General features: G+C 47.3%; 1 protein-coding gene across 1 annotated transcript in view; it reads left to right on the top strand.

Annotated features, from left to right (window-relative positions):
- The window catches only part of LOC144820043 (uncharacterized), a 28,265-nt gene extending 16,949 nt beyond the window's left edge, over positions 1-11,316 (top strand). The window contains exon 2 of the mRNA XM_078677699.1: positions 10,124-11,316. Coding sequence (XP_078533825.1) covers positions 10,174-11,316 — 1,143 coding nt within the window. The 5' untranslated portion in view covers positions 10,124-10,173. The remainder of the gene's footprint in view (positions 1-10,123) is intronic.
- The last annotated feature ends 7,510 nt before the right edge of the window (positions 11,317-18,826 follow it).

Genomic DNA, 18,826 nt, shown 5'->3' with positions numbered 1-18,826 from the left:
CAACGCCCTTTCACCTTCACTAGAGATCTTGTATTGGGGAATACGTGGCATTTTAACATTCGTTTTCAATGTCACAACATATGGCGGTATTTCCAAAAGACCCACATCATTAGGACCAGTAGCCCAAAGAATATCAGGAAGAGACGACAATTCTGTCGGAAGTTTATCCTTTGACAAATACATCTGGGAGACCACTTTCTTACCCAATGTAAGTTGTACTCCCGAAGGAGAACAATACAATGTCGCGTACAATATTTTCAACAGATCCAATCCCAACAAGTTCTCACCACAACCTGTTGTCAGAATAAGGGGTGCTTCGAATTCACAAGGTCCAACAGACAGAGACATAGGACTGGAAACCTGGTTTCTAACTGGGGCGCCAGAAAAACCTACCGAAACGTTCGTTAAGCCGGACAAAGGTGCGCCAGGGAGTTTACAGTGCATAATAGAACTCTTCGCAGCACCAGTATCCAACAGAAAAGGCTCTGACACACCTGATGTAATCACTTCAACATAAGGTCCACTCTGGTCTACTGGAACTGAAACAACTCCCTCTCTTTGTCCATGGCTGTCCTAGCAATCATTACCATCCATATTCTCACCTTCAACATAGTAGTCATCAGCATAGTACTGAGTCGGCCTACCAGACACGTTATTCTGCTGATCAAAACTATTCATTGAATTTTGCGGAGGAAAGGAACGTGCGTTCTGGGGGAACCCTCCACGTCCTCTACCTCTAGAAGCTTGTGGAACACCCCGACCTCTTGCGCTAAAAACACCATTCATACGCTGTAACAAAACAGGTCAGCTACTCTTAAAATGACCCTCTTCTTTGCAATATGCACATTGATTAGGGCCTACAGGAAAACGTGGTTGAGAAGGCTCGAACCTTTGCGAGTTTCGCTGAAACTGCTGAGGCTGCTGATAATCACGCTGATTACTACGAGGCGGATACGCTTGCTGTAAAAGAACCTTCGTCTTTAACTCTTTAGTCTTCTTCTCTGCTCTATCCTTCTCATCATTATCCCTATTTTCGTAGTATTGCGCAGTAGCCAATATCTGTGCTGATGAGGAAGCGGCCCATGAACTCCCGGAATCCTTCAACTTGGTACATAACTCGGGAAGCAAATTATGCACAAACTTATCAACAAACAACCGTTGACCACCTTCAGTACTCATGTCTTGACCACTGTGGTCAATAAATGTTTCTTCAAACCTACTGAAGAAATCGGACACAGTTTCTGCTTACACGCAGACAATTTGTCCCAGTTTACTCGCATAGCAGGCATTAAAGTCTTCATGTAAGTAATGATCCTACCAGGAAGTTTTGCAACTTCAGGCTCAGGTTTAGCACCACCAACTTGTCGGCCATCTGCAGCAGCAATATTAACCCAGGTATCACCTAACTCCTGCGCATGATCCGTGTGACGAATCAAACCCCATAAAGGTTGTGGAACCACATTTCCAAAAAACATATCTATATCAGCTAGATTCATAATACATGAGTCTGCAGTCTGTGACAATTCCTTATAGTACCCTGCGGGATTTTTACGGGGGTCAGGCAAAGTCTGCTTAAGAGCCAAGACTTCAGCACGTTTCCACGGAACATGTACCCAAACACGCTGAAAATGAGCCGGTACGGCTACAATATTAAGACCAGCATCAGCCTGAACTGCTTCCTTCCATACAGGAGGAACTTCTCTCATGGGATATTGTCTCACTTTCCTCCTAACAGAGGGATCAGACTCAAACAACGACGAGAAAGAGACTCGCTCCTGAACGAAAGCAGTGTCGCTACCGCTGTTTCAACGTCGAGACCCACAATCGTGCCTTTCGCAAACTCAAACCGTACTCGGCACAACTCAGGCGGAGTTTGTCCTAGATCACCATCTTCCAATTCTTCGCAAAGAAAGTCACACATTTTGTCAAAAACATACCTCTGCTTCGAAGCTTCCCATTGGCGGAAGACATCCATAACAGATTCTAACTCATATCTTGTAGGATCAGTAACCCATTTGTGCGCCAAATGATCCAATACTCCCTTCTCTTTAGAATCAAGCAGCTGGCTACGCAACTGTTTACCCTCTGAAACGGGGGTCGTGCTCAATGACCCAAAGAAAGGAGACAACAGACTAGTGACAGTATCTGTCATTCTCTGTCGGACAGAAGGAGAAGTTGACAGGACCGGAGATAAAGCGGACTGAGAAGAAGCTAATGTAGGAGCAGTAGCCGGAGTGGCAGCAAGAACAGGCGGAGAAACTCGTAGGAATTAAAGACAGAGCAGGTACCAAAGTCAGCGGCCCTTGAGAAGGCTGCACCAGAGGAGTAGGGGCCAACTGAAGGGGAGCTTGCGGCTGTGCAAAAGCAAGAGGCAAAGCAACCTGAGGTTGTGCCACTAAAGGTTGCAGAGGTGCTGTAGCACTCTGCGCATAAGGGGGTGGCGAACTCAACAAATGTGACATTAAAGGATCTTTCTCAAGTTCCTTTGCTGCATCTTGCTGAGAAGCGGCAGAACTGGATAGCATTTATCAATCTCCATTTTACGTTGCCCGTGCAACTGCTCACTCGCTTGTTCTTCTTCGTTATCTTTATACTGCATAGCAGCTTGCATTATCGAGATACCCTTTTCTCTTTTATTTCTCTTTGCTAATTTAATTTCTTTCTGTTTGGCTTCCTTTCGCCATAGGCGGAAAGAGTCAAACATCGCCGGCCGGGCTTTCTTCTTAAAAAGTCTAACCTCTAGATTATCTAAAATTTCCGTGTCAAAACTACCATATTGGGGCCATTGTAGGACACCGTCCTTTTTCGTGTATCGAATCCATACTTCATTATACGTGATGGGGCCCACGCCATGCTTCACATAGAGCTCATAGGTTGGAGTTCCAATCGGAGGAACCGGACACGAGTCCTCCAATCGGGAATCCCTATTTCGACCACAACAAAACAAATTTCCAAGTCTGCTAAGACCAGGCATCTTCGCTCACTAGTCTAGCTTCAAACTTCAAGGGAATATCGAATACGATAGTCTCGTGAATACACAAGTTATGTTATGTTATGTTATAGGGGTCTCTTTTATAGCGCACGGCTACTCCAGGGAGTGTCCTGGCGCTTTGGCAAAGAGAACTGGAAAACAGTACACAACACAGCAACTCACCGAGGGTCAACAGAATATTATTGGGAGAAGAGCCAAGTCTTCAATTCCTTTCTGAAGGAGAACAAACTGTTGGCTTTTCTTAGGGAAATGGGAAGCTCATTCCAGCAGCGAGGTGCCAAGTAACGAAAGGAGCGACCTCCAATACGAGCCCGTCTGATGGAGGGAACCACGGCTTTGGCCAACAAGGCCGACCACAGAGTCCTCCTAGGAGCGTAAGAAGCCATACGCTTCCCAATATATTTTGGGCCAATCGAATGAAGGGCCTTAAAAGCAATAGTCATAACCTTGAAAGTTATTCTCTTGGAGACAGGAAGCCAATGCAGTCTCTCGAGCAACTCCGAGGCTTTTGCCCGACGCTGAAGGCCAAAAATGGCTCTGGCCGCAGAATTCTGCACGATCTGCGGACGAGTCAAAAGATATTTGAGGAGGCCAAGATAAAGGGCGTTCGCGTAGTCCAGACGCGAGCCTATCAAAGCCTGAACAATGATTTTTTTATTTTGCAGAGACAGCAATGGAAGAAACTTCAGCAATATTTTCAGGATGCCGAAGCATTTCCCTGTCAACCCAATGATCTGGGGTCTGAAAGAAAGATCGTCATCGCACAGAACACCAAGATTTTTGGCTTTTGAAGAGGCAGCGTCAGGCGGAAACATATCCTGAGGCCACCATGTCTTCCAACTGGGATCAGGCGGACATCCAAAAAAAAGCAACTCCGACTTATCGGAGTTGCACTTTAGGCTGTGCCGCCGGAACGAGTCAAAGACCGCACCCAGGCATTTTTTGATCCGACTATCGTCGAAAGCCTCACCCTTATTACACGTAAAAAGGAGCTGGGTGTCATCAGCATAGGATATGATCCGGGCACCAAAAGATTCCGCCACCGCCGCCAGAGGGGCCATATAGATATTAAAGAGGGTGGGGCTCAGGATAGATCCCTGAGGAACCCCCACCTCCGGCGGCGGCATTTCGGCGGAAAACAGAGGTGCCCAGACCACTTGTCGACGGCCGGTCAGAAATGACTTAAACCAATTCCACTCCGTACCACGAAAGCCGATCTCCCAGAGTCTTAAAAAGAGACTGTCGTGGGGAACGGTGTCGAAAGCCGCCGACAAATCCAACATAACCAAGATGGCCTTACCCCCAGAATCAAGAGTCTCTCTTATGGCGTCAGTGATCTCGAGAAGGGCTGTCTCCGTGCTAAAATTAGCACGGAAGCCAGATTGAGAGTCGTGCAAGATGTTATTGCTCTCGATAAAGCTGGAAATGGAGAGATGCACATGCTTCTCAATCACCTTAGCCAAAGAAGGGAGGAGGGAAATAGGTCTATAATTCGCGTGAATAAGGGGATCTAAATTGGGCTTCTTAATCAACGGCAGAATCAAGGCATGTTTCCAAGCCAGGGGTACCTCTCCCGTGATCAGGGAGGAATTGAGCAGTGGATTAAGCAAGGTGTTAACTGCAGACGCCACTTTCCCCAGGCATTTCGCTGGACAAGGGTCGAGTGGCGAGCCGGATTGAAGCCGAGACAGGAGATCAAGAGAGGAAACAGAAGACATAGGAGGAAAAGCAGAAAAAAGGACCTTTCCCTTCTAATGGTAAGGGTAAAGTGCTCAGGTGGCTCGCAGCTGAAATAGGGCCAGCATCAGGAGAGGAGTCCAGAATGGATTTAATTTTATTTATAAAGAAGTCACCCAGCTGGCTAATCCAAGCTTCAGTATGAGAGTGGGTGGGCGTGATCAGGGAAGGGGAGGTAAACTCTTTTACTATCCTAAAGATTTCTTTACTCGAGTTTTCAGCTTCCTCGATTCTACGCTCCAAATATACTTTTTTCCCATCCAAAATATATTTGTGATAGAGTCTAATAGCATCCCTGTATTTGACTTTATCGTCAGGGTCATACGAGCGCCGCCAAGCTCTTTCAGCCTTCTTACAATCTTGGCGCATCTTACCAAGAAAGGGAGTGAACCAAGGGGCCGAGGCGTGCCTACCCGCAGACTTAGCTGGCTTACCAGGGGCTAACTCCTCAAATCTAGCTGTAAGCCACTTCTGGACCAGGTCAAGATTTTCCTCCAGGTTACCAGATGTCTGACAGGGATGTCGGCGAAGAACATCAGACAGCATTTCCGCCGTGACCTGATGAAAAGGCCGGGCCACCCCTCTAACATATTTTGGCAATCTTGTACCAATCTTGACAGAGGAAGAAATACAAAAATTAATTAAAAAATGGTCTGACCATAAAACTGGAAGCGGCGGAGACACAACAATCGGACTAGTCGAAAAAATCTGATCAATAGTATGGCCTTTGTTATGGGTGGGACTAAAAATGTAAGGAACCAGCCCTAAAGAGGAGGCAATGTCCTGCAGCTTGATGGTATCAGAGTCCGCTGTAACATCCATATGAAGATTCAAGTCTCCCAGTAGAATACAGTGCTCAGATCTAAGGCAGGGCACGGAGAGCGCTGCATGCAGTTCATCAAAAAAGGAGCCAAGGGGCCCCGGTACTCTATAGATGAGGATCCCAGCGCATGTTTGATGGGGAGATAACCTGAGGGTGAAACCTAAGGCTTCACAACCCGTAATATTATCAACGGGAAAGGTAGTACAAGGGAAGCGCTTGTCCACGATTAGTGCCACACCCCCGCCCCTGCCATCCACTCTATCCCTTCTAAAGATAGTATAGTCCAGGGGAATGGCAGTCACCGATCAGGACCAGAATACTCTCCCAGCCAGGTCTCAGTTAGAAACAGACAGGATGGTTTAGAGTCCGACAACAAATTCCAGATGTCAGTGGAGAGTCTACTGAGAGATCTGGTATTGAGGAGAGAGCATTTTTTATATATAAGAGGGGAAATGGACAGGATTCCCTCCTGACCGGGAATGCGCCAGCCACAACCCGAGCAGCCCTTCCTAAGAGATCAACCACCAGGGAAGACATGGTGGCAAGTATTAGTATGTCTCCGCAGCGCACGAAGCTCCGCGGAAGAATAGGTGAGCATAAGGACAGAGTAGGCCCAAACGCGCCGAGGTAAAGAAAAATAATAAGAAGAAAAAGGGAAAAGAGAAGGCCAGTGGTCCTACCTCGTCCGCTGCCGAGACGCTGACGAGCGCAGACGGGCAGGACTCTGGCACGACTCAGGCACAGGGAGGGCTTCCAAGGAATTACGGTGCAGGTAAGGGGCAGAAGCAGGGTCACTAAAAGCAAGGGAGAATCACAAAATGAAATTACAATAAAATAGACAAAACGGATAGTTTAAAATAAGCAAATAGCGCTCTGAGCGCGCGTGACCAGTAGCGAGGTGCTGAAGCACACTCTGACCACAGGTCAACTTCACCAGGCTGACCCCTCAACTTCACCAGGCTGACCCCTTCCTGACCGCGCCTTAAGTAGCCTGCTCTCACAGTCCACAAGCGCAGGGACGCTCCAAGATGGCGGCCACAGTTAAGTTCCTGATCCAAGATGGTACTCCCCGCCCACAACCTCCCGGGAACCGGACCCGCAAAACAGCGGTAGGGCTTCCAAGGAATTACGGTGCAGGTAAGGGGCAGAAGCAGGGTCACTAAAAGCAAGGGAGAATCACAAAATGAAATTATACAAAAATAGACAAAACGGGTAGTTTAAAATAAGCAAATAGCGATCTGAGCGCGCGCGACCAGCAGCGAGGCGCTGAAGCACATTCTGACCACAGGTCAACTTCACCAGGCTGACCCCTCCCTGACCGCGCCTTAAGTAGCCTGCTCTCACAGTCCACGAGCGCAGGGACGCTCCAAGATGGCGGCCACAGTTCAGTTCCTGATCCAAGATGGTCCTCCCCGCCCACAACCTCCCGGGAACCGGACCCGCAAAACAGCGGTGGGGCTTCCAAGAAATTACGGTGCAGGTAAGGGGCAGAAGCAGGGTCACTAAAAGCAAGGGTGAATCACAAAATGAAATTACAAAAAAATAGACAAAACGGGTAGTTTAAACAAGCAAATACTGAGCGCGCGCGACCAGCAGCAAGGCGCTGAAGCACACTCTGACCACAGGTCAACTTCACCAGTCCCTCGGCTTTGGTACTTGCAAGTTCCAAATCAAAGATCCCAAGGGGATACCCAAAAACTAAGGACTGGGAGACGCTCCACTCATACTTAACTGAGGTATCGATGTCGGCACCAGAAGACCCGTCTATCGTCTCGCTTTACAAATCATCAAAGGGTCCAAGACAGGGCGACAGTCAGGGCAGCAGTCCTTCGTAGCCGCCAGGAAAGCGGGAAGACTCGCAGAAAAGACCTTCAGTCCACATTTGACATGCCGGGGTCGATAAAGTGGTGGCCGTCCTCGAGAATTTCCTCACGAAGCTCCTCACGATCTTCAGACCTGGTACCGCTGAAGTCGCCCAACGTTGGGCGCCAAATGAAGAACCGGGTTATTTAAGACCCAGCGGCGCCAGGGGAAACGCCCTAGTCTCCGGGTCCACCTGTCTTAGAGTACAGAGACACGGGGTACTTCTTGGTGACGTTAAAGATCAATTTTATTAGCTGCAGCCAGTAACAGAGATCCTAGAAGTACAACACTGTGTATGTTCTCAGGAGACTGCTCAACTTTACAAAGCCAGTCATCCCTTTTTATACCAAATATTATGCTTCAGGCAAACATTCCTTATTTACAGTTGACCACTCACATATTTTCACGACAAAGAAACAGTAGGAGCATGATGACAAGCCCAATTTTCAGTTTGTCCAGCCCATAATCAATTATTGGTCAAAACCAACATTCTTCATCAGACAGGTAAATCGAACCAATAATAAAAACGGGCACCTCCTCATCGTAAATAGGTCATAAAGAAAGGAGCAGAGACAGGTGTGAGCAAGATAAGACATAGTTGTGTGCAATGAAAAGGTTTATGGTGTCCTGTGCCTTGCTTCGTAATCTTGATCAGCTACTGGGAAGGGAACTGGCCTAACAAGTTTGGCTTCAGGCAAGAGGGTCGCTTGCTCAGGTCATTCAGAAGTCAGCTAAAATGTACGTGTGCTTGAAAACTCGTTCTGCCACTGTCATCGGCCTATGTGAGGGCAACCACAAAATGGCTGCCGTGCACAAAATGGAACCCGAGGGTTCAGAACGAAATTCCATATGTCATCGTGAATCCATCATGCGAGCATGACGAAAACACTCGTACATAATATACCCGCTATTTTCGGTCTGCTGACACCAAAATCGTCATGATACGATGACTTTTATGAGACGGGTTCAGAATCTCAGTACCTTCAAGTTTGGTGTCTTTCCTTGGTCTCCCTCTTGATCCCCAGCCGAGCATTGAAAGCCGTGTGCATTGACCCTCAGATGAGGGTCTTTCTAGAGCATGAATCATAGATGGTGAATGTTTTTTGATGGGGTATTTCCGTGGTCACCCTTTTGATCCTGGTCGGCAAGGATGTGTCATATGTATTGACCCATAGATGAGGGTCCTTCTAGAGCACAGGGCACAGATGGAGAATGCTTCTTGTTGGGGTCTTTCCATGGTCACCCTCTTGATCCCTAGCTCAGCAGGGATGAGTCATATGTGTTGACACATACACAAGGGTCTTTCTAGAGCACAGGGGCACAGATGGAGAATTCTTCTTGTTGGGGGTCTTTCCTTGGTCACCCTCTTGATCCTAAGCTTGGCATTGATGAGTTGTGTGCGTTAACCCTTAGGCAAGGTTCTTTCCTGAGCGCGGGAACACAGATGTAGAATGCCTCATGTTGGGGCCTTTCCTTTGTCACCCTCTTGATACCTAGTATGGCAGTGACCAGTTGTGTGCTATGACCCATAGACGAGGGTCTTTATAGAGCATGGGGGCACAGATGTAGAATGCTTCTTGTTGGGGTCTTTCCTTGGTCACCCTCTTGGTTCCCAGCCAGGCAGTGACAGGTTGTGCACATTGACACTTAGACAGGGGTCTTTCTAGAGCATTAGGCACAGATGGCGAATGCTTCTTGTTGGGGTCTTTCCATGGTCACAATCTTGATCCCTAGCTCAGCAGTGATGAGTCACATGTGTTGACACATACACGAGGGTCTTTCTAGAGCACGGGGGCACAGATGGAGAATGCTTCTTGTTGGGGTCTTTCCGTGCACCTGTTCTTGCTCTCCAGCTGGACAGAGACATGTTGTGCACATTGAAACATATACGAGGGTCTTTCTAGAGCACGGGCCCAAATGGAGCATGCTTCTTGTTGGGGGTCTTCCCTTGCTCACCCTCTTGATCTCCAGCCAGGAAGTGACAGACCGTATGCATTGACCCATAGATCAGGGTCTTCTATAGTATGGGGCGCAGATGGAGAATGCTTCTTGTGGGGGTCTTTCCTTGCACCCGTTCTTGATCCCCAGCTGGGCAGTGAAAGTTTGTGCACTTTGGCCATTAAAGAAGGATTTTTCTAGAGTACTGGGCCACAGATGAAGAATTCTTCTTGGGTCTTTCCTTGGTCACCCTCTTGATCCTCATCCAGGCAGGGAAGGGTTGAGTGTGTTAACTCTTAACAACCAAATACTGGCCACAAGATAGCCTGATGCAGTGGGTCTTTCTATGCAGTCTGGAAGGGAGTGCCACTTAATAGCAAGGGGGGGGGGATTGTGGTTAGGTGCCTCGTGATAACTCAGGTGGCTTCATGGAAGACAGCCTTCAGTAGAGCGAGGCTTGAGCCTTGTAGGGTGGTGGGTACTAGTGCACAGCTCTATGGCAGGCGTTATGTCTGTTATCGCTTGATGGTCACTTTGACCTCTGTCAGTAAGTATAACTCAATAGAGCTGTCCACTGCACTGCCTTTGGTGGGTCACATATTTCTCAGGGTGGTGTCTCCACTCGGCTAGTATCAGCGCGTGCCATTCGTCCACCGTGTGCATTGCTTGAACCTTTTTGACCTCATGTACGTTTTTTCTCACCATATTGTCTTACAATGGGTAACTCTTTTGATAGTATTAAAATGTATATTCTTTGAACTCTTCTCTAGGAAGCAGGAAGGAACGGGATTGCAAAGCAGCAGCTGCTAACCTCAGTGTGATGGTCAAAGGCGTCCGCACAGCCAAGGATGTGATGGGGGATGCCGCGGTGATGATGACACCTATCGCCAAATTAGAGGAGTTCCTAGTGGCCGCCCCGCGCTCCATCGCCATCATAGCAGAACTGGCCAAGCTCTCATCAACCCAAGAAGACTTTGCAATCAACCTGCAGCCGCCCACTGGTGGCTTCAAATACATGAAATACCCACAGTCCTTCGCTGCTTCCTTAATGCAGGTCAGCAACGCTGCCTGGTCTGCGTTCAACACAGCAAACAAAAACATGGACCAGATAAGGCTTCTTTCGGCCTCCATACCAAAATCTAGTGTAAACATAATGTGGGTTTTGTTCCAGAGACCTTCGATAGCTAACACCCTGCTCCCAAGTCAACTAGAAAGACTGCTCGGTGTATCCAGAGAATGCACATCATTGGCTCATTCCGCTGGAGCAGGATTTAGATCAGCCAATCGTCTTATGCAGGAAGTGATGGAAGCTTACAGGAACTCAAGGAAGGCCAGCAAGATGATGAGAAGCGACCTGAACCATACCTCGGTGAATGTAACTGTGAGAGCAGAGTCTTCAAACAAGTCTTCAGCGTACGGAAGGCACTCCATAAAAAACCTGACCACTGTCTACATGCAGTCAATGGGTCACGTGCCTTCAATGAGGAACTCCACGGCTGTCCATCTTCTCAACCAGTCCATCAGCAACTTGGTGGAGACGGTTAGATCTGTGCAGGGCATTCCCAGCTACCCCTCTGATGCCTCTGTGAAGGACTTGTTGTACCGCCAAGCAGCCAGAGTCAGTGACATTGCCCACCTGGTCAACATGATCTCGGCTACCTACGGCGAGGTGTCCCAGCGCTTCCTGATGGACCGTGTGAGCGCCTTGGGGAGGCTCATCAGCATGGACCACTCAAATCCAACCTTCCAGGTGGAGCACCAGAAGCTACAAACAGGGCTCTCCCAGGATCAAGACGCGATCAAAGAGACAGTAACTGTTCAAAAGCAAAAGTTTGACTCGACCGTACAGACAAGAGTTGATTGGATAAATTGCCAAATAGGTGCAGCCTTCTCACGCACGCCCACAGGTGTGGCCCCGCTCGCTCCAGCCACTGCAGCGCCAGGTAAACCTGCAGCTTCATAGGAATCAAGGCCAGGTAGAACCACCCACCAGTGTCACCATGACCCGGTCTTACTGTATGGGGGGTATTTCAGTCTTGTCTACTGCTTTTCTTTCTTGAGTTACTTTTATTCCATATGGTTTTGTCTGGGTGACGGTTCTTCTGTTGGAGCAGAGCACAGTTAAAACAAGATATTGCTAAGAACTTAATCTTGGTTTATTCGAGAAATCTGTGTTCCAATCCCCACTAATGCAAACTGTGATTAGTTCTGCGAGTGGAATATCACCTGAAATGAAATGAAATTAAAGGAATCTTATAATGCGCAACTAAGCCCGAGGGCATCAAGGCGCCTGGTTGCCAGTCATTCCATTGAATGGTTTAATGAAGAGGCCTTGACCCATGTCTGCGAAATGTAGACGAGTGTTCGCAGTTTATGTATCGAAGACAGGAGCCATGCATTATGGGGTCCTTCACACCAAGAGTAGACTTTTTATTTTTTAGTGCAACACTGTGCAGTAGCCAAAGTTGTTGTGCTGTGCAAAGGGGAGAAGGCAGCGCAGAACAACATTTATTAACAAGCACTGGCAAAGCCAATAGGTCTGGCTCTGGCAGCCAGCCTTTTGGCTTTGCCAAGGCTTGTTTTGATTTTTCACGGGTAATTGCAAAATGGTATTCTTGGACAAGCTGCTGGGCCCTCATCAACCTAGAATAAATGGCAAGAACATAAACAGTTTTTGGTCTCAAAAAGCACACATTGCCATAGAAGTCCCTGGCACTTAAGGGAAGTGATTTGCGTGTGGATGTGGTTCTGTGAATGGGCACCATGCTGTCACTCACAGTGAAGCCAGCCAATGGCTTAGGGGGGCTGACGCGTTGCCAAATGCTGTAGGTTATAGTGGGAAGAAGAGAAATGTGCATGACTCAATAATGGACTGATGGATGAACATGGTTCACTAAAAGCCCAGATCATTAAATACATTATGTGAATAGTTTTAGTAAAATCAAAACATCATGGTGGTGCAAAGCTGCAGAAGCCGCAATTTTCACCAGGAAAAGGGCAGCTTTCTGGAGCAAAATACCTTTGTGCTTCAACGTTAATACCTTTCCAAGACTTTGTGCCGCTTTTCATGACTTTTCACCAGTGGAAAGCCTTGGAGAATCTGCCCCCAAGGCTGCCCCTGACAAAAACCACAGCACACTGCACACACCACAGGACCATGCACAATATTGCACCGCTGCCCCCAGGAAGGACCTGGGCTTTCCATAGACCAAGCACAACTGTGAAATATTGAACTGCATTGACACGGCCTGATCTGTGCAGGATGGCGCTTGTTTTCGACCGACTGCTGTGAAACGTGCTGGTAGCACCCGCTCGTCGACGCAGATATGTTTCAAGGGCCCTCATGGATTCCACCTCTAATCAAAAATAATCAAGCATTGACATAGCCAATAGGTATCGCTTTTGGGATCTTATAAGTGTTTAGCCATTTAACACTGGATGTTGTTTAATGACGGATATTGTGCTGGATAACTAAACACTTACAATGTCACAAAGGCGAGACCTATTGGCTATGCATTGGGGGGCCTTTTAAATGCTTAGGTAGAGCTATTGACTTTGCCAATGTTTCTAAGCTGTGCTGTAGAAAAGTATGGCTGCTGTGAAGCATGTTGAGAAGTTGTAATTAAAAAGTGTAAGAAGCACTGAGTGATGCTGTGGTGTCGTTGAGTGATGCTGTGATGTCGTTGAGTGATGCTGTGTGTGCCCTGAGTTATGCAGCAGTGGCGCTGAGTGATGCTGTGCTGGCCCTGAGTTATGCTGTGGTGGCCCAGGGTGATGCTGTGGTGGCCCTGAGTGATGCTGTGGTTCTAACTGATGCTGTGGCGATGCTGATTGATGCTGTGGTGCTGCAGAGTGATGCTGTGGTAGCGCATAGTGATGCTGTGGTGGTACTGAGTGATGCTGTGGTGTTCCTGAGTGATGCTGTGGTGGTGCTAAGTGATGCTGTAGTGATGGTGAAGGTGAAGGTGAGTGATGCAGTGATGGCCCTAAGCGATGCTGTGGTGAAGGTGAGTGATGTTGTGATGGCCCTAAGTGATGCTGAGTGATAATGTGGTGCTGCTGACTGATGCTGTGGTGGTGCTGACTGATGCTGTTGTGGCCCTGAGTGATGCTGTGGTGGTGCTGATTGATGCTGTGGTGGTGCTGAGTGACGCTGTGGTGGTGCTGACTGATGCTGTGGTGACGTTGATTAATTTTGTGCTGGCCCTGAGTAATGCTGTTGTGACCCTGAGTGATGCTGTGGTTGTGCTGACTTGCTGTGGTGATGCTGATTGACGCTGTGGTGGTGCTGACTGATGCTGTGGTGGTGTTGAGTGATTTTGTGCTGGCCCTGAGTGATGCTGTGGTGGCCCTGAGTGATGCTGTGGTGGTGCCGACTTGCTGTGGTGATGCTGATTGATGCTGTGGCGCTGCAGAGTGATGCTGTGTTGGTACTGAGTGATGCTGGTACTTGGGATAGCATCAGTTAAAGTTACAGACCCTATGTTACTGTAACGTCTGGCTGCCTAAATATAAATAAATGTGAATGTAAATGTGTTGTATTTGTAAAGCGCACGGCTGCCCACGTGAAAGGGCATCCCGGCACTGCACTCATACCGCTGTGGAACCCTTCCTGGCTTTTCCATGTGAAATGTCCACTCCTGGGCACCCCCATGGTGAAGCCAGGCATCCAAGCGCTGCTGGGGCCATTGTGGAGATTAAGCAAGCTATTGCCCAGAGTCACAGAGTGGGACCCATGATTAGACTAGGCACCGAGGCGAGAATTATCAGGTCCGGGGAGATTGAGTCGAAGAGCCGCGGGAATTGAACCCTGGTCCCGGGCCAGACCTCTGCATCAGGGTCTGCCGCTCTAACCATTGAGCCACACTTCTCCACTCCATCTCAATAATAACTCCAAAACAGCTCAACAGCTCATCTTAAACATGGGCCTCAGGTGCTGTACTTGACGCGATGTCTGCTACCAGAAGGCATAAGTGTTTAAGAAATTAATCCCGCTGACCAATGTGGTCTTAAGTAAATAACATTACGCTTTTGGAGACTGTCTATAAAAACACGGTCCTTTGGGTGTCCAAAGCTCCCAACTGTGACCATCATGAAGAAGTATAAACCTCCTAAGGGGTTCACAGATACACCTGGTTCCTTTAAACCAACAAAGAAGAGATTGGCACAGAAGCTGTAATATAAAGAAAACATATTTATTGACCTCAAATGAGGGAGACTACGTCACACAGTACCCTCAGGCAACTGTAGGAGGCATTCTAAGGAGTACAGAAAACAGGGTCCTTATATATGCTTAGGTTACATTAGTCAGCATAAAACCAAGGGGATGACTCATATGGGTATGCAAGATTTGCTTGCTCAACAAAGTGGGAGGAGAGATATTTCTCCTTACATCAGCAAGAATAGCCTGACAGTTATAACATAAGAGCAGTTGCATTCTACCAGCTAGGCCCCTCTGAGCATGTGCAAGGCTCTGGAAGAGGGAGACAGCACATGGCAAGCACATGGCCAACTAAGATGTCTGCCAAGTAAAATCTTGAACAGATAGTCCTTTTATCATGAGCTAAAGACATTCCTATGATCCAGTAGGAACATAGAAAATATTTGCACATATATTTTCATAAATGTATCAGTATCCAAATTCATTGCTAGTTGGGCATTTTTCAATATAAACATTTCATTAAGCGGGTATATATAAGGTATAAGCAGGAGTACAAAGGAAACAGAGCATTGGATCATAATTAACATACAGATAGCAGGAGAGAGTAAGGACTATTACCACGAACAGAATTATCATTTTTTTTCAGTCCTAAGCAAAAAGCAATTCCTAGAACCATCTAGTAAAAACATGTTCAGGGCTCCTATGCATTTGATTGACCATCCATTTCAATTTCAGAATAGCCAATAGCACATTTCTAATAAAAACATTTTCAATAGATTTTCCAGTGTTTCCTTTATGAGGGCTAGAACATCAATCATATTTTTAGGAGGACGGCAAAGCAACATTTTTCAATTGCTCAGAAAAACGTTTTTCGTGTAGAATATAGATTACAAGTAATGCAAATATTAAGGAAATCAGACAGATTATTACAAAAACAATTCTGGCTCCAAAGGACGAAGAGGAGCACACAGGGTCATAGGCATTAGAACGAGAAGCCGCAAAGGACTGCTCCTCCTCAAAAATGGGACGACCAAAAGGATACATTATTAACAACAAAAGAAAAAGAAAAAGTCTTTGGGAAATGGAAGTCGCTGTACAACCAGCCAGAGGGTAGTCTTCTCCCTGTGTCCTTTTGAGCCTCACCGGCAGGCTCTTGTTGTTTCCACGGTGGAGCTGCACAACTCGCAACTCAAGAATCACAGCCCAGTTTCAAGGAAAAAGTTTCTTCTTTCAGGATAGGGCAACCACCCCCCAGGGCAAATGCCCTCAGCGATCCTGTCCGGTGTCTCAGGCAGTGCACCAGTTTTCTTCACTTCAATCTAACAGGCACCAGAGACACAGCACCTGTACCCTAAACTCAAGTCCTTCCCTAACTCCTGTATTGCTCTGCTGGCACAGTGCTCTTTCGTTGGGGCCAAACATTGCATCCAGTGCGCTCAGGTATCTCTTGAACAACAAAGGTGTAAACTTGCATTCACTTTGGGACCAGGATTCAGAGTCCTGATGCTAGGATCTCTGAAGCAACCCTTGTTTCAAAAGGGGTCACCTCAAGCAAAGCCTCCTCGCCGTTCTGGTCGGTCTGTGACTCTCTCAGCTGGGCATCAAAAACTTGATCTACAATTTCTCCTTTCTGATTTGTGACCCCGTCTTTCGTCTAAGACGGTGGCATGGGGTACACAATTCACATCCCAGGGCTTCCGCCTTTACTGAGGTCCTAGTTAGCAGCAACACCTGTGCTGGTTACTTTCACTTTGGCTTCAGGCTGGACTGGTGCTGACTCCCCAAGCTGGATTTGATCTCCGGGTACCTCTGGCAATGGTTGTAGGGCAGCAAATATCTATTGGTGAACAGATCAAAACGTCTTTAGACAAGGCACAGAAATAATCTATCAACAGAGAGGATAGTCTCAAAAAATGATTCATTTTGAACGCAGAGAACAGCTAGGAGACCACAGATTTCAGAGCGCTGGTAAAAACTAAATGCTCACGTTTTAAACTTGTGTCAAAAATAATGTTATTTTAAATATTGAAAGCACTCACTTTTGTTGTTGTACAGCGCTCGTGTCCCCGGTCCACCGGCAAAAGTTTGGTTTGCGTGGAGGGACGGCGAACAGCCCACCAGTGAGGAAGTGACTACAACTTCCTGATCCCCCACCAATCAGCGATTAGCAGCTGACTCCCCACAGGCTTATATGCCGCTCCCACAATCGCTCTGTTGATTCATTTTGAACGCAGAGAACAGCTAGGAGACCACAGATTTCAGAGCGCTGGTAAAAACGAAATGCTCACGTTTTAAACTCGTGTCAAAAATCATGTTATTTTAAATATTGAAAGCACTCACTTTTGTTGTTGTACAGCGCTCGTGTCCCCGGTCCACCGCCAAAAGTTTGGTTTGCGTGGATGGACGGCGAACAGCCCACCAGTGAGGAAGTGACTACAACTTCCTGATCCCCCACCAATCAGCGATTAGCAGCTGACTCCCCACAGGCTTATATGCCGCTCCCACAATCGCTCTGTTGATTCATTTTGAACGCAGAGAACAGCTAGGAGACCACAGATTTCAGAGCGCTGGTAAAAACGAAATGCTCACGTTTTAAACTCGTGTCAAAAATCATGTTATTTTAAATATTGAAAGCACTCACTTTTGTTGTTGTACAGCGCTCGTGTCCCCGGTCCACTGCCAAAAGTTTGGTTTGCGTGGAGGGACGGCGAACAGCCCACCAGTGAGGAAGTGACTACAACTTCCTGATCCCCCACCAATCAGCGATTAGCAGCTGACTCCACCCCTATCCATATACTCCCATGTGTCCTCGGCCGCGCAGCGGGCACGCGCAGCGGGCACGCCGATGTCGCGCCGAAGTCAAGCCAAAGTCCTGCCCGTCTGCGCCCGTAGGCGACCATACGGGACCAGGGGCCATAACCCATAGCTCTACCTCCAAAACTCTCCTTACTTACTCCAGAGATATTCTACTTGCATGCAATACCGCTCAATGCTCACAAGGCACGGCCTTCAACTGCATGCATACCCCTCTAATATGTACCAACTGCAACTTAAGCCTCCTATCTATACCCTCCGCAATCAACATGGAAACTGCCGATTTTCCACCGTCCCGGCCCACACAAGATCTTACTCCATCCCTAAATAAATTCTCTTTCATTAGTTTGAACTGCAGGTCATTACCAAAACATAAAATGGATATCTTTGATCTACTTACAACATCCCAACCAGCGGCACTTTTTCTTACTGAGACCTGGTTGAACAGCAGCTCGGGGCCAGATATAGCAGCAGCCCTACCCGCGAACTATACCTACATTAGCAAAAATAGACTGCATAAAGAGGGTGGCGGGATTGCAATCATCTTTCAAAATATATACACCTGCAAATGGATAGATCTTGACATCCAAAACTGTGAGGGTGGACACTTTAAACTCCTACTATCCCCAAATTTCACCTTATCCGGTGCTCTAATCTATCGTGCTCCTGGCACAGCTAGCATCTGGGCAACCTCCTTTCCTGAGCTCATTGCCCCATTCCTGTTAGAGGCCGCTAATTTTCTGATAGTCGGAGACTTAAATATCCACTTCAATGATATCTTTTGTCATACCAGTACTAACCTCATAGCTGACCTAGCTGCATTAAACCTTACCCTCTGCAACTCTGGCCCAACCCATAAAGCCGGCAATCTACTGGATCCGGTCTTTTCCAATCTTGATAATATTATATGTAAACCACATGTACCCATCCCCTGGTCCAATCATTACTTGGTGGAATTTATAATAACTGTCCCCTTGCCTATCACCTCTCAGAATGCTCCCACTGGACCTAGGAAAATGAGAAATTGGAAAAAACTCGACATCGTCCAGCTGAACACACGCCTTGACGAAACCAGACCCCTTACTAACATAACAAACATCCAGGAAGCCGCAGTTATTCATAACTGGCTTAGTTCTGCCATCAATGTATGTCTTCCACAAAGAAATAAACAACAGAACCCACATCATCCCCCTGCCCCTTGGTTTACTGACTCAATTAGGCTTGAAAAAACTGCTTGTAAAAATTTAGAACGCCGATGGCGTGCACACTACGACCCCTTGATAAAGCTACTATATAAAGCTGCCCTATCAAAATATCATGAGAAATGTAAAATAGCCAGAGCTGACTATACTAAATCAACTATTGAAAATGCACAAAATCGTCCCAAAGCACTTTTTAAAATTGTGCAAGAACTCTCCGGTTCCACCAGTCAGCCGAAAGCCCCCTGTCTCAAGTCCTCACAGTGTAATGCTCTTGCAGAATTTTTTATAAACAAAAT

The sequence above is a fragment of the Lissotriton helveticus genome, chromosome 2_1 (genome assembly GCF_964261635.1).
Source record: "Lissotriton helveticus chromosome 2_1, aLisHel1.1, whole genome shotgun sequence".
Lineage (NCBI taxonomy): Eukaryota > Metazoa > Chordata > Amphibia > Caudata > Salamandridae > Lissotriton > Lissotriton helveticus.
This window is presented reverse-complemented; position numbering and strand designations above follow the sequence as displayed.